Below are 24,472 nucleotides of genomic sequence, written 5' to 3'. Positions count from 1 at the left end.
TGAAGTCTCTTGATTTTGCCTCTTTGAATATCTCTTGAGTCTGTATACTCCTGGTCTTCATACTAGTACTCTAGTTCCAGCCACCATCGTTTCTCATTTGAAGTATTTATGGTCTCCTAATTAGGGTCTACCTGCATTTACTGTGGCTCCCTCTGTAGTTTTCCACACCAGACTGAGTGACTTTTTCAAAATGTAGATCTAATCACATCATCTCCATGTTTAAAACTCTTCACTGTTTTTAAGCGCAACTAAAATATTTAACAGGCTGTTTAGGTCCCTCTTAATTACCTTTGCAACCTCATCTCCACAGCGCCTTCTGGCATTCTTTTCTCCTCCTAGTCACTCTGTTCTTTCTGTTCTGCTTCAGGTATATGGCTTTTGATTATGATGCATCCTTTGCCTGGAAATTCTCTTCCTTTCCTTTTCATTCAGTTAATGCCTGCTCATCATTCAGCTCATATCAGGGAAGACTTTCCTGATTACGATAGATTCCCCTAATTATATGTTCTCATGACACCATTGCAAAGTTGCCATGCTTATTAATACTTAATAAATTAATGAGATTTCCCTAATCTCCTGATACTGTGTAAGTGCTTAATAAATGTTTTTTAAATGAAAATTCATTGACTGCTTACTAAATGTGCCAGGAATTGTACTAAGCATTTTCTGTGTATCATCTTTAATCCTCACAACAGTCACTTGAGGAATGGGTGGCAATTCCCTCTTTAGAAAGATTGGAATTAGTGTTAGGGAGGCTAGTTGGTGGTCATAGTGCTTGTATCTGGCATTTGAACCCAGGTTTTGTTGCCACTGAAGATTGTGTGCTTAATTATATAATTCACTGTGCATCAGAATCACCTGGGGAACTGCTCAAAATATAAATGCCTTGACTGCACATTTATGGATTCTGATTCCAAAGGTTTGAGATAGTACATAGACATCTGTATGTTTTAACAAGTTACCCAGTCATTTAGATGTTATTAGATGTTTTTAGATGTTCACCAGAGTTTCAAAATCATTGCCTTGGAGTTTGAAAACCATTGTTTTAGACAACACTTCAGTGCTTTATGAGTTTCAGTTTTCATACATTGTACTACGCTGTGTTTCAGATTTTATATGCTCTTAAATCAAGGAAGAACTGTAGTCCTAGGTAAGTGACCTTAGTGATCATTTCATCTAATTTCCTACCCAGTTATTCCTTTTCCTCTTTCTCTGGCTAGAGGAGCTGGATAGTGAGACACTGCCACCCCAGTGCTGTTGCTACTTTTTTTTAATTTCAATAATTTCCAAGTATCTGGTTGACTTCCTGTAGTAAAAGCTATACTAAGTTCATGGGCTGGAAGTGCCTTCTAAAGAGTTGGATGTAATCTCTCCTCAAATTTTACTTATTGTTCAAATTAGTAGTTTGATATTTAAGTATATGTTGCCTTATAACCTCTCATTCTGCTTTTAAAATCTTATTGTATACAAACTTAATGATAGAAACAATGTTTTACTTCTTGTTTCTCCTACTGTACCTTAGCATGGTGTTTTCCACCTCTTCTGTACCCAGCAGTTTGTTGAATGGATGTGTGCTTCACTGTACGTTGCTAAGCCTTCTTAGTTTTTTGTTTCTTAAATCAGGTGTGTCCCCTGAAGTAATCTGTTCTAGCTCAACTTATAATAATTAGATACCTTCTGTAGTTGTAAAGAGAATGATTGTATTGAGCTGGTACAATCTTTGTTTCCTGAGTAAAATTAAACATGGTTTCTGTATAGGCCAAAGAATGTTTTTAACCATTTTTTAAAAACTGTATCTTTTAAAAACTTTTAGTAGTCTATAAGCCCCCCTACAAGAAAAAAAACACGTATTTCAAAAGTATATCTCAGGACCATCTTAGATATAAACAGATAAGCACTGCATATAGGAGTATAGGTACAAAATTTTTACCAAGTTTTATGAAGCATTTTGTCAAAATTATTTGTCATGTTAATGTAATTCTTATTTCAAATTATAAAATTTTATGAGTATTTGTACAAATGACTATATAAGTGGTATTTTTAAATTCTCAGACCCTTGTACCTCTTTAAGGACTAAAACTATTTTGAATTCATTTGTAGTTTTTTGTGTTGTTTTTTGTAGTCAATGTGTATTATTTTGTACTTGTTGAAAGTCTAGTCGCTGTAACTAACAGTTACTAAACATAATTTCATTATCAGATGTAATTACAGTAACCTTTTTATTTGCATTACGGTGTTTCCAACAAAAAATGCAAGCTAATTCTACTTATTGTTCAAATTACTAATCAAATTACTAATAAAAGAATATTTTAACCTTGGGGAAGTAGAAAAAGGGACTTTTTGCAGTTTTGCTACTTGAAAATTCACGAAGTTTTATTTTATCCTGCTATATCTAGAGTTTATGAGTAGGCAGAACTGAAAGAATTGCCAGTTCCTTTCAGCCACCTGCCATCAGGTGCCGAATACCCAACTCACCTTCTGCCAGGTGCATGTAAAATCTAGTATGAACAGATTCATCTACTGGTTTTAGTAAAAGCCGAGTGATGGCTGAATCAGATGGTAGGGAGATATAATCTTGGGATCATACTGAAGCTGCCCCAAATCTTATTTTGGCTGGGATTTACAAGGGGAATATTGAATTTCAAGTGAATTCTACTAAATGGTGTACAAGGGACAATCACTTATATGAATAAATATTTCTATCACTTATAATTTTGTCTTAGAGAAGTAAGACTTCTTTATTCATTAATCAAGTGAAATTTGAAAAGCTATGATTTTAAGAAAATATATTTGGTCTCTAGGTTTCTTACATGTCAAAAAGCTATTGCCAATAATTCAAAATCTCATTTAAGCTCAGATCTTATTTCATAAACTCATTCATTTCATTTTGTCCTTAGCCTTCTGTTACTCTCATGATATATTTATTCTTTTTTTTTTTTTTCTTTTCTCCATTCGTCAAAGTAGCCTTCTGTTACTCTCGTGATATACTTATTCTTTTTTGGTCTCCTTGGGTAACCTTTTTCAAGCCCATAGTCTTAACTACTATACTGCTTTAAGCTCATGGTGCCCACATTTTTATTTTCAGCTGAGACATTTTTTTCTAAGTTTTTGGCCTGCATATCTAAAAGCCTCCTAGCTATATATGCATATTAATGTCATTCAGGCAACTCAACTTTAACATGTCCAAAATTGAGTTTTTCCTCCCACGAAACAAGCAATTGTCTCCTATAGCCTTGCCTTGGTAAATGGCTTCATCCTCCGCCTAGACTCTGAAATGAGAGACTTGATTGGGATTCCTAGTTTTGTCTCTTTCCATTATCTAATTATCTAGTTGGTCACCAAGTTCTCTTAGTTCTAACTTTTCTTAATTTTTCCTTTCCTCTACTTCCTTACTGCTATTTCCTTAATTCAGCAACCTCTCCCTCTTTTAAAGTTTGTTTAAAATTTGATATATGATACATTAAAATGCATAATGAAGTTTAATATGTAATTATAAAGTAAATATCCATGTAACTAACACCTTTAAAACACCCTCTCCACCTATTGTCTCTTTCCTATCTTCCCTATTCCTATTTCCAAGTGTCCTTTCCTTTGTTTTGTTTTTTTTGTTTGTTTTGTTTTTGTTTTTTCGCCTATATACATTCTGAATTATGTATGTATAAAATTCCTGAAGTACAAATTGACACTCTCTTCAGTCGTGTCATATTCCCTACTTCCACCCCTAGTATATCTTTCACTTTGCATGATGGAGTGATTGATCATTTTACTCATGTCTGAAACCTATCTGTGGCTTATCATAGCTTGGTTTCTTACTACTTAATGCCCTTGGTAACCTGGCTTTTCTAAGTCTCCTTTGCCATACTTCTCTCTTTTCCTCCAGTTTTTATCCGAACTGCTAGTTTTTACTCCTACACTTGTCCCATTCTCTATCTATCTAGTTCACTCCTCCTCCCCTTTAAAGACATCTATGGTTTTGCTGTTTTGGGGAAACTTTCTTCTGTCTGTTCCTCTTCTTTTTGTTCTTATAGCATCTGTGTATGTATATTCTGTAGCATTTTATTACTGTAGGATAATAATGCTGTGGTTGGTTTAATTCTCTGTCTCTTACCTTTGATGGTAAGCTCTTTATGCCTTATTTTTCCTTTACTTCTTTCTTCCCCAGTTTCTTATGTGGTATCAGGTACATAGTGGGTGCTCAATAAATATTAAATAATTCACCGGATTAATTTCCATGTCTATTTCTACCTTGTGTACACCAGTGTTGACTCTGGGTGATGGATAGGCATCTCAAATTTGACTATTAACTCTGAAAATACCCTTTGTTTTCATACTGAACTATTTCTAGTTTTCAAATCACATCATGTATAGTCTTCCCTCCATGTCTTGGCACATAGTAATCCTTCTTTCTGGAAGCTCCTTCCCTTTTCTCCTACCTGAAAAACACTTTTTTTTTTTTAAATTGGAGTATAATTGATTTACAAAAAACACTTCATTTTTGAGCCGATCTTCATGTTCCCAAAGCATGGTACATTCATACCTCTAGTTAATTGCTATAAATCTTTGCAGGTCTGAGTCTGCTACTGGACTGAGTCCCTAAAGATCAGACATGTTTCCATTTACATCTATATTTCCAGTGTATGGCAAGTGCATGGCATGTAATATGTAGCTACTCAGGCAGAGTTAGAGGAAAGTATATGTAGATTTTAAATAGCGTTTTTATGTCTCTTCCACCTCCCCCTCAAAATCAGCAGCAGATGTTCATAGAGAACAACTTGGCATGGCAATGAATGTTTTCGTAATGCCAGTAGCAACATTTTCTAACTGCTTACAGAAATGCAGCATTAAATTAAAAAAGGAAAGTGAATTTTTATTTCTATTTACAGATAGTTCAAATCTTTAATAGAAAGTAAATTATATGAATATAATTTAATTAACTGAGAAAATAGGACACAAACTAGTGCTACCTTAGCCCAGTGGCCTTCCAAATATTTTTGCTCGTGTATTCTCTAAATAATTTTGTAAGACGTTGTACTTCTTTTTGTGTTTTAAGTTGATGGCATCTGAATTTTTTTGTCAAGGGTTTAGATAATTACAAAGTATCTGATTTCTAGATTGTGGTATATTATGATTATGGTTTACTTTTATCAAAACCTTGGATTTTTTGCTTATTAATTGAAATAAATAAACTTGTTCCTATACACCCCTGTGACGACTATCTTGTTTCTTAATTGTAATTCTCTGACAGATAAGGCATGGGGTTTTGCTGTTAAGAAATAAAGCACAACCCTCTTCAAAATTTCTTACCAAACTTCTTTTTGCTTTACTCTTAAGAGACTTTCAGGATTAATGTATTCTCAAATTGCATTTTTCCTTTTGGCATGCCTGCCAAAGATTTTTATACCCAGGGGAATACCCTATAACAAGACTGGGATGGCTGAGAAAAATATTTTACTTTGGTCAAGTGGGAGAAAACTGTGAAAAAAGAGTTGGTTAAGGAAAATTTGCAGGACACAGACTTGTTCTTAGGCAAATCAATTTTTGGAAAGAATACACATGGCAGGTGAAGGTTTGAAGAGTGATAGGACTTTAAACCTCTTTCTGTGCCATGGACCCTTAAACAATCTAGTGGACCTGTTCTCAGAGTAACATTTTAACAGCTTGTCAGTTTCTTTCTACAGAAGCCTCTGGGATTCTGATTGGACTGCACTGAGTCTATAGATTGATGGGGAAAATTGACACCTTAACAATATTGAGTCTTCCATTTCCTGTACAAGTTTTTAAGTCATCTTCAGTTTTTTGCAGAAATTTTTGTTATTTTCATTGTACAAGTCTTTGTGTCTTGTCAGATTTATCCATAGGTACTTCACGTCCTTGAAATGGTATTTTTTAAAATTTGCCGTGTTTATTGTGTTTATTTGCATCAATATTTGTCCTTTACATTTTTTACTTTCTTTGCAAGTCAAATTTTTTTAGTTTCTTAATTTTTTTTTTTTAGTGGCTTTTTTTTTTTTCTCTAGTTGCAGTGAGTGGGAGCTACTCTTTATTGCGGTGCACGGGCTTCTCACTGTGGTGGCTTCTCTTGTTGCAGAGCACGGGCTCTAGGCATGTGGGCTTCAGTAGTAGCAGCACGCAGGCTCAGTAGTTGCGGCACGTGGGCCCCAGAGCATGCGGGCTTCAGTAGTTGCAGCGCATGGGCTCAGTAGTTGTGGTGCATGGGCTCTAGAGCACAGGCTCAGTAGTTGTGGTGCACAGGCTTAGTTGCTCTGTGGCATGTGGGATCTCCCTGGACCAGGGATTGAACCCATGTCCCCTGCATTGGCAGGCGGATTCTTAACCACTGCACCACCAGGGAAGTCCCTGTGTGCATCCTTTAAGAGTGAAGTCTCTGTTTCCCTCAGTCCTGTGGAGCTCCTGCAGTTGAGCCCTGCTCGCCTTCAAAGCCAGATGCTCTGGGGGCTTCTCTTCCCAGTGCCAGAGCCCTGGGCTGGGGAGCTGATGTGGTGCTCAGAACTCTCACTCCTGTGGGAGAACCTTGGTAATATAATTTTTCTCCAGTTTGTGGGTCGCCCCCCCAGGGTGGTATGAGATTTGATTATGTCATGAGTCTGCCCCTCTTACCAGTCTCATGGTTCTGTCTTTATGTCTTTAGTTGAGAGGATCTTTTTGGGTAGGTTTCAGTCGTTTTCAACGATGGTTGTGCAGATTGTTGTGATTTTGGTGTGCTCAAGAGAGGAGGTAAGCTTAGGTTCCTTCTACTCCACCATCTTGGCCACTCCTCCCTTAAAAATGGTATTTTTGAAATTTCAGTGTACAGTTGTCTGTTTCTAGAATGTAAGAATAGTCTTTTTTTAAAAAAGTATTGTTTTTGTATTCTGCCATCGTGCTAAACTCACATATTACTTCCAGTAGCTTTTTTGTGGATTACTTCTGACTTTCTCTGTACATGATCATGTTGTTGAGAATAAAGAATTTTACTTCTTCCTTCCCAGTATGAATGTCTTTTACTTTGTTTTCTTTTTTGATTTGGCTAGGACCTCCATTAGAATACTGAATAGAAGTGGTAAAAGTAGGTATCCTTACTTTGTTCCCTAATTTAGGGAGAAAGTGATTAATCTCTTACCTTTAAATGTGATATTAGCTATAGGTATTCAAAGGTGCCATTTATCAGGGTTGAGGAAGTTCCTTTCTGTTCTTAGTTTGCTGAGAGTTTTTATTGTGAATGAGTATTGAATTTTGTCAAAAATTTTTTTCTGCCTTTACTGAGATGATCATATATTTTCTATTACCCATTATTCAGTTAATATGGTGAATGACGTGGATTTGTTTTTGAGTGTTAAATCAATGCATTCCTGAGATAAATTCCACTTGATTGTGGGGTTGGATTTGTTGGATGTGCTAATGTTTTGTTGAGGATTTTTACCTGTTGATGATGTATATTGATATGAAGTTTTCTTGTGTCATTATTTGGTGTTGGTATCAGGGTGATACTGACTATAGAATAAGAAAGTGTTCTATTGTCTTCTGTTTTCTGAAAGAGCTTATATGGACCTGGAATTATTTCTTCCTTAAATGTTTGATAATATTCAGCAGTGAACCCATCCGAGCCTGGAGTTTTCTTTGTGGTGAGAGTTGTAGTTATGAATTGCATTTCTTTTAAGTAGGATTATTCTGACTTTCTCTTCAGTTATGGTAGTTGTACCTTCCAAGGAATTTTTTCACTTTATCCAAGTTGTTGAATTAATTGGCTGGCATAAGATCATCCATAATATAATATCTGATTGATTTAGAATCTATAGGCTCTATATAGGATTAGCATCCATAGGATTTCTTCTATTTCTGATATTGGTCATTTGTGTTTTTAAAAGTTTTCTTAATTTAGCTAGAGGTTTATCTTTAAAAAAAAAAAAGTGTGTGGCTTCATTGATTTTTCTTTTTCATTTTTCTATTAAATAGAGTATTAAATTACATTAAATTCAGTCGTTCCATTGATTTCTACTCTTTATTTCCTTCTTTCTACTTATTTTGAGTATAATTTTCTCTTTTTTTCCTAGCTTCCTAAGGTAGAAGCTTATACCATTGATTTTGGATTTTTTTTTTAATAAACATTTAAAGCTATAAATTTCCTATGAGGTACTGCTTTGCCTACATACCACAGATTTTTCATTTTCATTCACTTCAAAATATTTAAAAATTTTCTCTGTGATTTCTTTTTTAGCCCTTGGGTATTTAGAAGTATTGTTTAATTTCCAGATATTTGCATTTTTCTAGATATTTATCTATCACTGACTTCTAGCTTAATTTCATTGTGGTCAATGAACATATTTTGTATTATTTCAGTAGTTTTAAGTATTTTGAGACTTGTTTTATGGCCCAGCATATAGTCTATCTTAGTGAATAGTCCATGTACATATGAAAACAAAACGCATTCTGCTTTTGTAGAGTGGTGTTTTAGGTCAGGTTATTTGATAGTGTTGTTCAAGTCTTCTACGTCCTTATTGATTTTCTGTCTACTTGGTCTCTCTGTCCATTTGCTACTGAGAAGGGACCCATGAAGTCTCCAACTACACTTGTGGATTTGTCTATTTCTTCTTTCAATTCTGTCAGTTTTTGCTGCATTTATTTTGCAACTCTTTTATTTAGTGTGTACACATTTAGGATTGTTATGTCTTCTTGAGATTGATAACTCTGTCATTATGAAGTGTCCCTCTTTGTCTTGAAGCCTGTTCTGCCTGTTATTAATATAGCCACTCTAGCTTGTATATTTTCACATTTTTTTAGTTTTAAATCCTCTTGTAAAGTGTGTTTAAAGTGGGTTTCTTATAAACAGCATATGGTTGGGTCTTGCTTTTCTAATCTGGTTTGATAGTCTCAGCCATTTAACTGGAATTTTAAATCATTTACATTTAATGTAGTTATTTATATGGTTGGATTCAAATTTATTATCTTGCTATTTATTTTCTGTTTTTCACATTTGTTCTTTGTTCCTTTCTTCTTTTCCTACTTTTTTTTATTAATTCAGTTTACTTTAGGATTCCATTTTATTTCCATTGTTGGCTTTTTAGCTTTGTCTCTTGATTATTTTAGTTATTACTCTAGGGTTTATAATATGTCTTTAACATGCCACAGTCTACCTTCAAATGATGTTATACTACCTCACATATAAGAATATTTCAAAAATATACTTCCATTTCCCCCCCTTTTTTTTTTTATAAATTTATTTATTTTTGGCTGCATTGGGTCTTCGTTGCTGTGCACAGGCTTTCTCTAGTTGTGGCGAGCAGGGGCTACTCTTTGTTGCGGCGCGCGGGCTTCTCATTGCAGTGGCTTCTCTTGTTGCGGAGCATGGGCTCTAGGTGCGCGGGCTTCAGTAGTTGTGGCACATGGGCTCAGTAGTTGTGGCTTGCAGGCTCCAGAGTGCGGGCTCAGTAATTGTGGCATACGGGCCCAGTTGCTCTGTGGCATGTGGGATCTTCCCAGACCAGGGCTCGAACCCATGTCCCCTGCATTGGCAGGCGGGTTCTTAACCACTGCGCCACCAGGGAAGCCCCCTCCATTTCCCCTCTCTTATCCTTGGTTTGTTTTATCATAGTTTTACTTCTACATATATTATAAGCACAATACATTTTTGTTATTTTTGCTCTAAATGATCAGCTGTCTTTCAAAGATAACATGAGAAGATTTTTATATACCTGCATAATTTTTATTTTCAGAGTCCTCCATTCCTTTTGTAGATTCAGATTTCCATCTGGTATCTTTTGCCTTCTGTTTGAAGGGCTTCCTTTAATATTTCTTATAGTAAATATATGGTGGCAACAAATTCAGGTTTTCATGAAAAAGTCTTTGTTTCACATTTATTTTTGAAAGTTTTTTTTTTTCTTTCCCTCATGGCTTATAGAATTCTGCATCAGCAGTTTCTTTTAGCTCTTTTGAGGCCTTATTCAGTTGTTCCCTGGCCTTGTATAGTTTCTGGTGAGAAGTTTGGGGAAAATTCTTATCTTTTTTCCTCTGTATATAATTTGCCAATTTTCTCTGGCTGCTTTTAAGAGTTTTCTCTTAATCACTGATTTTCAGCTATTTGATATGACATATTTAGGCATGGTTTTCTTTGTGTTCATCCTGCTTTGTGTTTATTGAATTTCTTGGTGCTGTATAGTTTTCATCAAATTTGGAAATTTTTTGGCTATTTTTCAAATATTATTTCTCCCCTTTCCCCCTCATTTTTGAGATTCAGTTATATATGTTAGACTGTGATATTGTCCCCCAGGTCACTGAGACTTTGTTCATTTATTTTTTTCCCCAGCCTTTTACTCTGTCTTCAGGTTTCACTGATCTTTTTTTCCTACATTGTCTAATCTGGTAATTATATACTCTGAGTTTTTTATTTGAGATATTTTTGTCTCTAGAGTGTTCATTTGATTTTTTTTAATATTCCATTTTCTTTTATTATATTCGTGCTTTCCTCTAAATACTTGTTTTGCAGGAAAAGAGAGAAGCGAGAGAATAGTCATGTCTCAGGTCTCTGGTGAGTCCCAGGACAGGCTGCCAAGTGAGGGTGCTTGGCTTCCTGTATGGAAAGAATTCAAGAGCCAGCCAAAGTAAAGTGAAAGCAGGTTTATTTAGAGAGATAAACATTAAAATTGGCAGAATGCAGACTGTCTCTGAAAAAAAAGAAAGTGAGAGCGGCCCTGGGATATGAAGTTGTTAATTTTTATGGGCTGGGTAATTTCATATGCTAATGAGTGGGAAGATTATTTCAACTATTTTGGGAAAGGGACAGGGATTTCCAGGAACTAGGCCACCACTCACTTTTTGGCCTTTTATGGTCAGCCTCAGAACTGTCATGGCACCTGTGGGTGTGTCATTTAGCATTCTAATGTATTACAATGAGCATATAATGAGGCTCAAGGTCTATGGGAAGTCAGATCTTCTGCCATCTTGGGCCTAACCAGTCTTTGTCATATCCTCAATGGCTGTGTCATTCTTTTAACTGTTGTCCCCTGACCTCTTCCTTCCTGTCTCACTTGGACATATGATAGTTTTTTATATCTTTGCTGCTAATTCTATAAGCTCATTTTGGAGTCTGTTTTTATTGACTGATTTTGGTCTTGGTTATGGTCACATTTTCTTGCTTCTTGGCATGTCTGATAATTATTGATTGCATACTGAACATTGTGAATGTTATATTGCTTAGTATCTGAAATTATTTTTGTCTCCATTTCATGAGTATTGGGTTTCATTCTGGTAAGCAGTTAAGTAATTTATGATTAGTTTGATCATTTGAGGCTAGCTTTTTAGTTTGTTAGGGCAGGTTTAGGATACTTTAAGAATGGTTTATTCTATACCAAGGCATAGTCCTTCTGGGGTTTCTACTGAATGCCTTTAGTGATCAATGAGGTCTCTCCACTCTAGCTTGAAAAATTAAAAGATTTGCAGCCCTGTATGAACTCTGTAGCTATTCAGCTCACAGCTCGCTAGTTGTTCCTTGCCTGACTTTCTTACTGAACTCAGGTTCGGCTGCTTGCTGCTTGAAAGCCAATACTTGAGAGGCAAGTGCTGGTAAGAACGGAAAGGTGCTTTATTCAGGAGGCCAGCAACTTGAGGAGATGGCAGACTGGTGTCCAAAAACCCAACTCCAAAGATTCTGCTTGATCATGAAAGTTTTTAAAGGGAGAATCATTTGGGGAGGGGATCAGTCTAGTTTATCTTCCACTGTGTGCAGATTTTCTTCTGATTGGTTGGTGGTGCGGTAACAGGGTGGTGTTCGAGGAATCTCATGCTCTACCTGAAGTTATAATCCTCTACCTGGGTTGGGGGGGGGGGCCTTAGTTCCTGTAGAAGAACTCAAAGGTAGTGTTATGTATATTCTTTGAGGACCAGGACCCTGCCCTGAGGCTGCATTATTGTTTCTTGACTGCTCCTCTTTTGTTTCTGCATTCCCTCCCTTCCCTGATAAGCAATTGTTTGATTTTGCCCTTTGGAACTCAGGGAAGGTCAAGGGGGCTGAATGAAGCCTATTTCCTACAAACAAGAAATGGAGGGACACAGAAAGTATTTGTACCTGAGAGGGCCCCATAGGGTCCTGCTCCATTTCAACCTGGTGAAGTTGCACACTATGTATGTGCATCTTAGTATTCAACAAAGCATCAGGGGGACCCCTGCCAATTTCTGGAGCTCTTTTTCAGCACTGTTCCCTTCTCTTTTTTATCCTTAAAAAATTTTTTTTTTCCTCTTCTTCCCCCTTCTCTTTGAAATTCTATCTCAGAAGTCCCAGCCATCTCAGCATCATTGAATTCCAATTTCTTTCCTCAACTCCTTAATTCAGTTAGACTATGCTTGGGATTCTTTTGTCTACTCCATGGTTTGCAGTGTGCCTCTAGGCAGAAAGCTGGGGCAACCCTAGAATTCACCTTGTTTGCTTTCTCACTGGGATCACATGGCCTGTGCTGCCTGTTCAATATCTGAAAACATTTGTTTCATATATTTTGTCCAGTTTCCAGTTGTTGAGGAGGGAGGGTAAATATAGTGTTTGTTCCTCCATCGTCACCAGAAATGTGTAAAATCTGAAAAATATTTTACTACCTATTGCTTGTTCATGTGTTATTGTCCTTTAGCTTTTTGTTTGGAAAATATTCTTAAGTGATTTCATAGTTCAACAGTGATTATTTTAATAGTGGACAAAACTTTTATGAAATACAAATTTATTGCTTAGTATAACATTAGAGCCTTTCAGGTTTTATATAGTTTTTTTTTACTGTGAAGAAAGATTCAGACCCTCTACACCACTTTAAGTCTTAAAGGGTCTTATAATATGGACCGTGTTATATAGTTGAGCAACATTCCTGTTAGTGTCAATGTGAATATGTCTTTTCTCTTATTGGTCTGTGACAGTTGAGGTTGAAGCACAGTTCGGTTCCTAGACTTAAATTTGCATTCAAGTATATTGGGTTCTCTGAAGGCAAAACTAACATATAGCTTTTGTTTCTATAGGATTGTTTTGCTCATTGTTTGGGGTATATTAAGCTTTCAGACTAAATAATGAATAAATATTTAAAGAAGTAAAAACAAATGATCTGTGCTCTCCTATCCCCCTATGTTTCTAGGTAACTATAACTACCCAGAATTGCAGCCATGGAGTCCATGCTTAATAAGTTGAAGAGTACTGTTACAAAAGTAACAGCTGATGTCACTAGTGCTGTGATGGGAAATCCTGTCACTAGAGAATTCGATGTTGGTCGACACATTGCCAGTGGTGGCAGTGGGCTAGCTTGGAAGATTTTTAATGGCACAAAAAAGTCAACAAAGCAGGTAAGTTTTAGTTTAGAGTCCAGTTGGAAAGAACACACATGCTAATAAGTACCATAATGTGCATGTATGCATTTTTATGTTAAGAAATGCTAAAAGTAATGGGTTCTTTAGTTGTCATTTCATCTAATGAAGTCATAGAAAAACAAATGCTTTTAAACATGCCCTTGAATCTCCTGGTTACAAATACATTGTTTGATATATCATCTCATCTTGTACTTTAATTTTGTTTACTTAATAACAAACATATCAGTTGCACAAATGAGTATATTAGATTTTAATATTTAGCAAAGTGTGTTTTTTTAATTATTTTTTTAACATCTTTATTGGAGTATAATTGCTTTACAATTGTGTGTTAAGTTTCTGCTTTGTAACCAAGTGAATCAGCTATACATATACATATATCCCCATATCTCCTCCCTCTTTTAGCAAAGTGTTTTAGAATAAAAATTGCCATGTTCCTTTTTATCTTTATCAATACGTTATGACAAAATACTCAGTTAAATTTTTCTAACATTCTTTTTTTAAGCATCCTTATTCCCTGTTTTATTCTATAGCCTTATAGAAAATAGACTTCTATAATATTTTTTCATATTTATTAACACTATAGTTTTTACCATCAGGGGATACATTTGTGGCATATAATCAGTAGTATGTTTGGGGGTATATTGATTTAAAAGTTATTTTAAAACTGTTCTTTTAGTGAAGAGTAGTTTGAATGAGTTGTATTTTTATTTGACTTAAGAGACCAACAGACAGTTCTTAGAAATGTGGAGGATTGTTAGTGTTAAATTTTACTAACAACTTTCTGTTGGAATTGTTAAAGAATTGAAAAATCTCCAGGTTTAAAGCCTTCGTGGAAATATGTTCTTTAAAAAGAAGAATCAAAAAAGAAAAAAGAAAAATCACTGTTTCCAAAAGTACTTTTGCTTCCCTATACATGAAACATATCGAATTTAAGACATGGGATTTAATACACATATTTTCCAATGACTATCAAAATTGTACAATGGTGGGTATGCATTGTGACTTTTCCAAAATCAGCTTATTTCCCAAACAAGTATGTTAAAGACGGAATTGGCTTTGGTTATCCTTTTATGAAGGAGGAATCTTGGTTCTATGATAGATTGCTGGTATGTGGTTTGTACCCGACCTGTAAATCTTGTTTTTATTGCCATTTGGTTAGAAGTCTTTAAGTCCAAAGTTGATCTTTATCTTAAATATTGATTGGTCATTTTTGAACATTGTTTTCTCTTTCACCAAGAGCTCATCCAAAAAATAAATGGTTTCTTGAGTATTGATTACTTAAAAAGTTATGAATGAGGTCATGAAGTTATATAAATGACCAACCTCCAACACCAGCACAAATTGCTTTTATAATCAATTATATAAAGGGAAAATGAAAGAACACCAAATTTACTAAATTTTGCATTGTTTATTAAGGACGTGATAACATAATATAGTGTCTTTGTCCTTAACCAAAAGAGTTGTAGGTGTTTGTGTTTATATCATTAGTTCATATGCTGAAATCCTCTGTTAATGTTGGAGCTTCTGTTGTTGCTCATAGAACATGAGAACCAGGCACAAATAATAGATAGTTGTTTAGATATTACACATTAATACAGCATTTCTCAACTGCTGACTTCCAGAACTGAGTTCTCTTATGAAACTTTAACTGTATTCCTTTTTTTCCCCAAATTTATCGCTTTGAGGAAAAAGGTAGTTTTAGAATATATCATTGCTCTCTGTGGATATGGTTTTTGAATTTTCTTTTGCCTCTTTCGAACCTCAGAGGGTCAGAACTCTGAGTATCCTGTCTGGACTGCTGGCTAATTCCTTAAGGAATAGCTAAGTCTCTAACACCTTGGCACTGAAGCCTCATTTGAATTTCTCCCTTAATTGAAAAGTTTTAGTTCTTTTTTCAATAGCCTCATTTTTATTAAAAGGGAATCAGAGAAAATAGATAATCTAGAGCTATACTTAATACAATATGGTAGCCATAAGCTATATATGGCTTTTTCAATTAATTAAAATTTAATAAGATTAAATTCAGTTTCTTTATTGGACTAGTCACATTTCAAATGCTCCATAGCCACATGTGGCTCATATTACCATATTGGACAGTGCAGGTATAGAACTTTCTATCATCACTGAAAGTTCTATTGGACAGTGCTGATTTTAGAGAAACTGGGAGAAAAATAATGGAAAAGGATACTCTGCTAGTCCTTTTCTTCCCCCTTAAAGGGACATTGAGACTGAAGGCACCTTTCTTACCCTCTCAGCTTTATTTGATTTAGCATACAGTGTACTTGATTGTAGTTGTGTTTTATAGTAGAATATATGATCTTAACTTTGACTTTGAGGTAAACATCGGGTAAGAGACTTTGGGCTAGGAGATTCTCTTTTTTTTTTTTTTTAATTAATTATTTATTTATTTATTTATGGCTGTGTTGGGTCTTCGTTTCTATGCGAGGGCTTTCTCTAGTTGCGGCAAGTGGGGGCCACTCTTCATCGCAGTGCGCGGGCCTCTCACTATCGCGGCCTCTCTTGTTGCGGAGCACAGGCTCCAGACGCGCAGGCTCAGTAATTGTGGCTCACGGGCCTAGTTGCTCTGCGGCATGTGGGATCCTCCCAGACCAGGGCTCGAACCCGTGTCCCCTGCATTGGCAGGCAGATTCTCAACCACTGCGCCACCAGGGAAGCCTGGGCTAGGAGATTCTCATACCTGTTTTTTTTTTTTAATAGATTTATTTATTTATTTTTGTCCGTGTTGGATGTTCGTTGCTGTGCGCGGGCTTTCTCTAGTTGCCGCGAGTGGGGCTACTCTTCATTGCGGTGTGCGGGCTTCTCATTGTGGTGGCTTCTCTTGTTGCGGAGCACGGGCTCTAGGTGCGTGGGCTTCAGTAGTTGTGTCACACGGGCTTCAGTAGTTGTGGCGTGCGGGCTTCAGTAGTTGGGGAGCGCGGGCTTAGTTGCGGCATGTGGGATCTTCCTAGACCAGGGCTCGAACCCATGTCGCCTGCATTGGCAGGCGGATTCTTAACCACTGCGCCACCAGGGAAGCTCTCATACCTGGTTTTAATAGTTAAAAATATGAAAGTGTTTTCTGTTGTTACATGGCAGTGAAATAAATACCATGATATTTAAACCATTGCATTTAAAGTTTAAATCTTGTTCTTTTCCCCCATTTCACTTTTTTTACATGATCTTCAAAAAAAGTATCATAATTTCACATTGTCCAAAAAAAAACCCAACAACAACAACAACAAAAAACACAACAGTATTTCCAAGTTAAAAGAATCCTTGTATTAGTATTATTTGAGTTTGCATACCCCTTTAAAGATTATCTATGTATTTTTTCCTAGGGTTATTTCAAGTTCACATTAGTACATGATTAATTATAATTTTCAGATCATGTAGAAGTTTTAACTTTTTAAAATTTATTTTTATTTATTTTTGGCTGCATTGGGTTTTCGTTGCTGCACACGGACTTTCTCTAGTTGCGGTGAGCTGGGGCTACTCTTCTTTGTGGTGCACAGGCTTCTCATTGCAGTGGCTTCTCTTGTTGCGGAGCATGGGCTCTAGGTGCGCGGGCTTTGGTAGTGTGGCGCGTGGGCTCAGTAGTTGTGGCTTCCGGGCTCTAGAGCGCAGGCTCAGTAGTTGTGGCACACGGACTTAGTTGCTCCGCGTCATGTGGGGTCTTCCTGGACCAGGGCTCGAACCCGTGTCCCCTGCATTGGCAGGCGGATTCTTAGCTACTACGCCACCAGGGAAGACCCAACTTTTAACTTTTTAACCTAAATGTTTGAAGCCCTCTTAGAAGAGTAGTAATAATAGCACCTACGAAACTGATGAGAAAAAGTACATATCTATGAAACCTGGAATGCAGCAAGATAAAGAATTGGTAAATAAAAAGTTACTTGCACCTGGTTACTTGTGCCTTCATTGTACCTGATTGGACATCTGTATTATTATTCTGTCTTTATGCTTCCAAAAACCAATTCTGTTGCTTTTTATTATTTTTGAAAGACATTCATTGAAGAAACACCTCATAGTGAATAATTTATGAAAGTGAAATTAAGAATTCTAAGAATCTTCAAGACAAGTGTATAGTTGATTTTTTGCAGTAAAATAAATTTCTTAGACCAGTTTTGTATATAAAATGAGCCGTTAAGATTTTTGAAAGTTAATATTTAGATAAACTTAACCAAATACAGCATGTAAACATGTTGAAATGGATAGATCTTTAAATATAGCTTATTAGCACTCGAAGCTACTATTTAGGCTCAAGTGGTATTTAGTTTCCTTTTTGAGTGTTTATTTAGAAGCAGCTCTTAGTTCTTAACCATTACTCTTCCTAGAATGTCTTTCTAGAGGTGCTATAAAACATTTCAAGGTGACATTTAGGGAATTTAAATTGTCTAATTTTTAAAATATAAACGTACTTTTAAGAACTCACATACGGAATAGTGCACAAATCATGAGTGAGCAGCTTTTTGAATGTTCACAGTGAACACACCTGTGTAACCAGCATCCATATCAAGAAAACATTGCTAATAGTCATGTCTCTTCACATTTATTACCTCCCCCCACCCCAACCCCGCCCCTTCTCTCCAGGGGTAACTGCTCTCCTGTCCTTTGACACTTAGGAATAATCTTGCCAGTTTTTGAATTTTGTTTAGGTGGAACCATGGCATGTACTTTTGTGTTTGGCTCCCTTTTCTTAAATTTATTTTCATGAAATACATCTGTGTAGTTGAACATAGCAATTTTTCTTTTCATTGATATATAGAGTACTGCTGTGAACATTGTTGTGTGCTGTTGGCATATATGACATGTTACCTAGATGTGGAATTGCTAGGTAATAGTGTATGTATTTGTTCAGTGCCAAAAAGCTTTCCAGAGTGTTTGTACCAATGTACACATCCACCAGCAGTTATAGTTCTCCACATCTCTGCCCAAACCTTTCCATAGTTAGTCTTTTGAACTAAAAAGGGCTATTTAATTTTTGAAAATTCAGTGAAATATTTCCTGCTCCCCTACCTCTTGAACTTTTGTAATGTCTAGTAGATAGTTGCTGGGCTTAGAGTTTATTCTGCTGTATTTCTCTTATAGCTTTGAAACTGACTTAGTCTTTCTACAGAGTAGCATATTTAGGACTAAAATGGTTTTACAAACATAGACTCTTTTCAAACATATCCTTATTTCCTTTTTAAAGAACATTTAAGAGAGATTTCTGAGACAAATGCCCTGCACTGGATTTCATTAGCTTTTCTAATTTTTAATTAGGCTTTATTTAAACAAGTCATTAAAGGGAAATTTTTTTGGTCAAACTGTATATATAAGTGAGAAATGTTTGCTTCATATATATGTCCTTTAAAATGGAAATACCATCACCGTATCTGTTAGATAGGAATACTATAACTATAAAGGCTGCTAATATATTTAAATAATTTGTAATAAAAGCACTGCATAAATAGTTTCTGTCCCACCTGTATATATAACTTTTACTTCTTTTCAAGTAGAAGAATAGCTCAACATTTTGAAATCTCTTTCAACTCTCCTATGTCAAGCCAAGGGATTTATTTGGGGGGAAAATGTTTTAAAAAATGTGTGCGCATGTGTGTATGTTTATATATAAAATTTTGCCTGGTTCTCAGGCTATTCACGCATTTATTTATTAAGCATTTCTGTTTATCTTGACACAAGATTCTGTGTTGCCAGGTGACTACTCTTCAAATGGATTTAACATTTATTAGGAGTCTTCTAGTGTCCCACATTTATTACGATCTTTTTTATCCAGTTTTGGAGTAGTTCTTTTTTAAAAAAATAAGGCTACTTCAGTCTTATTTTGCCTTAAAAGTCATATTTGTTGGCCTATTTCTTTTGCCCTGCTTCATAAGCTTCGTAACACCCCCAGTTAAATTGCTATTCATATGAGGATAATAAAGATTGATCGATTTTTTTAAATTATGCAGTAAAAATTTACCTATTCATATTTATCCACTCTACCACATGTAGGCTTGGACACAGTCCCTTCCTTATTACAGAGTTTACATTATGTTATTCTAGATGCCAGTGTTCATGGGGTAAAGCTTGCTAATATTGTGTAGACAGAGGCATAATTAAATTATTATAAATAGTTAAATTCTAAAATATTAACAGCTTTAATGTAAAGGAAACCATTGTGCAAAGGTGAATGTGCTAGTCAAGTTGCTTAGATCAAAAATGATCATAGACTATCTCTAGTAATTTTAAGGAGTATATCTTGTTATCTCTCAGTCATCTCAACTTATTTTTAACTTAATCTAAATAAAAACTTAGATTTTGTTTTATTGTTTTGAGAAAGGAACATTGTCCCAAAATCACACCAAAAAACTGAAGAACGTGATGCTTGGAGTTACCACCAGCCAGTCCTGAAAGGCCCATAAAATAAAGGATTTCAGGGAATGTCTGTGTTTCAAAAACCATCTCTGGTGGCTCTGAGGAATAAGTTAGTGGAGTTCATGATTGCTATTAGGGAATCCTAGACACATTGGTGTATACTAACTCAGATTTTATTACTTAAATTATCTTGTTTTCAGTGAGAGTTCAACTTTGTAGTTATAGTAAGCAAAATAGCTTTTAAAAATTATAAATTAGGTCTATATCAAAAGACACAGCCTCCATTATGACAAATATTAATTTTTAGAAAAGATAATTTATTTCATAGCCTTTTTTGTTTAAAGATAGGCTATTGAGAAAAAGTACTTTTTATTTATGGGTAACTCTCTTTGCCAATGTATTTTAAGGAATATGAAGTGAATAAACAATAGAGTGCCAAATGTTGCTTACATTATTTTGTATTTGGTATTATTTGTAATTTTGCAAAAAGAGCCTCACATTTTAATTAGCGTTAACAGTTGTTGAATCTTAAGTGGAAGATATATTGGATGATTGCACTACCTCTTTTTTGTATATTTGAAAATTTTCATAATGAAAAGTTGAAAACGGTTTTAATTCAACATGATAATGAAATGCTTCTAGTAGTTGCTTATCTTTATTGACCATCAGTAGGCAATGAACATCTGAGTATCTTTTAGGTGGAGATCCTGTGCTGGGTACAGAGACACTTATGGCATGATTTCTTTCTTCAAGAAGCTTGTAATATACATATAGGTATAGACGGATAGGATTTTTATACAAGTGATATGTGTTAGCAGAGGGGGTAGTATAGTGAAGTAGTAGAGGAAAGACAGATTTAGAAATTAGATGATAGTCTATTCTGTTGAAAGGTTTCAAGGTGCAGGCTAAGAGTTTTCTTTTAGGGAGTCAGTATGAGGCCTAAAGGTTAGTTAACTAGTCATTACTTTGTTGACATTGGTTAATTTTAATTAACTTATCCGAACAAAGAAAATATTTTTAAGATAGTTGATAACCTGTTCTGATCTATGTAGGAATCTTTCATTTTTGACCTAAAACAATAAATGAATGTCTGAGAGAGAGTTGTGTTTTTCTTTTTCTTTATGAACTGTAGTGTTCTGCCTTTAGAGGGTGAATCTGTAGGAGCTCAGAAGTTACTTCATGTAATCTTTATTTAAAGACTTAAAACATCTTGAAAAAATAAACACATTTAAATTAGATGCATTTATAAAATATGTTGGAACACTTACTAAAATAAAATTGTACACATGAATAATGAGATGGGAACTTAAACTTGTAGGTCATTTGTTTTTAGTTCAAATTAATATTACATAATGCTCTTAGCTCCTGTTTGTTCTGTGTCTCAAAATGATCAAAAGAGCTAATATTTTGTGTTTGTGTGTGTGTGTGTGTGTGTGTGTGTATGTGTATATGTATATGCCAGGTTAACTTGTGAAGGCAATATATATATGAGTGCTATTTAAAGCTCTCACTCAAATAGTTTTCCTGGAGGCATATATCATGTTTTACTAGGGTCTTATTTATTGGCCCTGTTATTTCTGGAGAGACAGAATGGTGTATTGGCTAAGAAAGTGACCCCTAGAGCTGGACTGACTGGGTTTGAATCTTGATTCTTCATCTTACCAATTGTGAGAACTTAGGTAATATGTTTATCTTTTCCACAGTGTCCTCATCTGTGAAGTGAGGATAATAACTTGTCTCATGGGTTGCTGTGAGGAGTGGAATAATTCCTAAAAAGTACACAGGTGCTTGGGGAATGGGGTGTTCAATTTGAGTTACTAAAATAGTCCCTTTACGTTATAACTTTTCAGAGGCTCACTCCTCTAAAATCCTTAACTCATCTGTATATGTATAAGGAGGCTCCAACTTAAAACAAGTTGTGTTTTGAGGAATTTACTGATTTGGATTTCTGCAGTGAATCTCCGTTATGTAAATAGGTTGCCAGGCTAACTTGTGAAGGCAATAATCATAATGTAGCAAAAATAATTAGAAGAGAACAGCAATAAAATGGAAAGATACTGTCTTGGTATCAACTCAAAGATAGTTGAGTAGTAGTAGGTTTAATTAAAAGCATTTGAAAGAGACATAGAGCTCTGAAAGAGTCATTCAGAATCTTCCATAGAATTTTAGAGGGCTAGCATTGATTCTTTGCTAATTTTACTTCCAACTTTATCAGTTTTCTTTGGATTTATGATGGAGAGCTAGCAGCATCACTGATGTATTATGCGGTTGTAATATATCACCTATCAATATGGCTATTTTTTGACTGATTTGTTAAGATTAGGTAACTGAATGGGAACTGTTTTCTTTGTGTAACTGAGAGAGAATGAAAGAGAGAAGGTGGTTAAGGAGGTTGTGTGCTTTTAGTAGTATAAAATAAGCTGTGACTGATCTCAGAGAGGCGATAGGGGAGCCGTTTCCTGTGCTGGTAACCATTCCCAGTTACTGCCCTTAACAAGAGGAGAGAGAGAAAGAGTGTGGGTTATTCATATGTAGAGGATGCTTACAAATTGAGTTTTTGTATAAATAAGCACTCTCTGACATATAAGACGTTTCTTTTAAAAAGCATTTCAAGATTTTGTAGTATAATCCAGGGTTATCACTATGAAAAGCATTTTGAATTTTTTAACATTTTGACTTTTATTTGAATTCCAGTAAAATAAGAGATTACTACATAGGAGACAACACATTACACACAGTTTGTGTGTATCTCTGATACCAGAGTTCAAAGATGGAGATTTTCCTATGTTCTCCTTAGATGAGGGTTCTTAGTCTCATACCTCTAAAAATATTTAAATTTAGTAATTATGAAGAAAACAACTTTTTAATATCAGGAAAGTATTACAATGGTGCTAAAATGCACCATTAGTTTTTAGTTATTTCTATTTGTAGACTGTTGTGACGCTCAAATAAAATTTTATTGCTTTTATATATTCTTGATTAATTAGTTACACATTTCTTTCATTAGGAAGTAGCTGTTTTTGTCTTTGATAAAAAGCTGATTGACAAATATCAAAAATTTGAAAAGGATCAAATCATCGATTCTCTAAAACGAGGAGTCCAACAGTTAACTCGACTACGACACCCTCGACTTCTTACTGTCCAGCATCCTTTAGAAGAATCCAGGTAAATTTGTATGAAAACTTACATAAGAGACTTCCTAAACAAATAGTTTTTAAGAAAAAAACCTTATGTTTGAAATCTATCTATACAGTATACTGTCAGTGAAAAGTTCTTATCAACTGAGTGTTGAGTTCTTATGGATTAGTTACTTCTTTGAAATTTATTTGCATATTCTATGTATATGTCTCTTTTTGAAATATTAATAAAAGTTTTCTTCACATTTGCCATGAGTCTGTATTTGTTTACTCTATGTTCAAGACTACAGCAGTCCAAATGGAAGATGCGAGAGTATAGAATACAGTCCCTGCCTGAAAGTAATTTTTCTTGTTAATTTGCTAGAATTCATTTTCCCCCTTTCATTGATTCAATATTCAGAGGCTATTTTTATGTGTATTCCAGGTAGTACTGTTCTAGACGTTTAACCTTTTACTATGTCCAGTATGTCAGTCCATAGTCCTCAGTTAGTCTACTATCTCTTTTTCTCATGGTGAGCTTGGGAACTGTTGCTGAGAATGACAAGAAAACAGAATTTATGTTGTGTAATCTTAACTGGATCCTCAAGCCTTGGTGCTTTTAATAACTCCTTTAGATACCCAGCTATATAAATCTTTCTCACATTACTCATAACCCCTAATTTATTCCTTCCTTCCTACTTAGCAGACTGTATTCCCCTCTCTTAAATCAGATCTTAACCAAATGGTTTGCCAGTGCATTCTGTGGACCCTAGAATTTTAAGGATAGGGAAAGAAGAGGCAGGAGGAGGAACCTAGCTGGCAGGGGCCCAGGCTTCCCATCTCCCTTCAACCAGGACAGTTTGGCTTTTATCTATTTTATATTTTGGATTTCTACATAGTTCTTACTTTAGAATCTTCAGTAACCCACTGTCACTTACTCACTTACCCCAAAGGCACAAGATCTTTTCTTTCAACCTAAAAGAAAAAAATCTAATATTTACCATGTGAAAAACTGTACTAAATTTTTTATATTTGTTTAACTCATTTAATTATCAACAACTATATAGAAGAACTGAGTATTGGAGCTGCTACTACATAAGCCACATAGTTATGGCACCCTGATTCCTAAGCCTATGCTGTGCCTACACAGAAATATACTTATTTTATGTCTCTTATCATGATAATATTTTACTGCCCTTCTTTGTGTAAATAAACCCAGAAGAAGACTATAGTTGTTGTCTTCTTACATAACACTCACTATTATGAACCCTCTATCTCAAAGTGGACTAAGTTTTGTTGGTCACACTTGTCCTGAGCTTTCCTGACTCCATGCTTGTTTGTGCTATTTCCTCTAGAGTGTTTTCTATCAGTAGTTATAGTGTCACCTATCAGAACCTTCCCACCTTTGTTATTTTAACTTGTATTTCTCTCTCTTTTTTTTTTTAATATTCCATTGTATGAATATAGCACATTTTGTTTACCTATTCATCAGTTGATGGGCATTTGAGTTGTTTCTCCTTTTTGGTTTTTATGAATACGCTGCTGTGAACATTTGTGTACAAGTTTTTGTGTGGACATACATTTTCATTTCCCTTGGGTGTGCAACCTAGGAGCCAACTTGCTGGATCATATGGTGACTCAATATTTAGCTGACTGAGAATAAAGTAGGA

General features: G+C 35.3%; 1 protein-coding gene across 1 annotated transcript in view; it reads left to right on the top strand.

Moving 5' to 3' along the window:
- SCYL2 (SCY1 like pseudokinase 2) overlaps positions 1-24,472 on the top strand; it is a 56,380-nt gene that overhangs the window by 1,735 nt on the left and 30,173 nt on the right. The window contains exons 2-3 of the mRNA XM_061204223.1: positions 13,101-13,305; positions 22,694-22,851. Coding sequence (XP_061060206.1) covers positions 13,129-13,305; positions 22,694-22,851 — 335 coding nt within the window. The 5' untranslated portion in view covers positions 13,101-13,128. The remainder of the gene's footprint in view (positions 1-13,100; positions 13,306-22,693; positions 22,852-24,472) is intronic.

This window comes from Eubalaena glacialis, chromosome 11 (assembly GCF_028564815.1).
Source record: "Eubalaena glacialis isolate mEubGla1 chromosome 11, mEubGla1.1.hap2.+ XY, whole genome shotgun sequence".
NCBI lineage: Eukaryota > Metazoa > Chordata > Mammalia > Artiodactyla > Balaenidae > Eubalaena > Eubalaena glacialis.
Note: the sequence above shows the minus strand (reverse complement) of the source record. Positions and strands in the feature narration are given on the sequence as shown.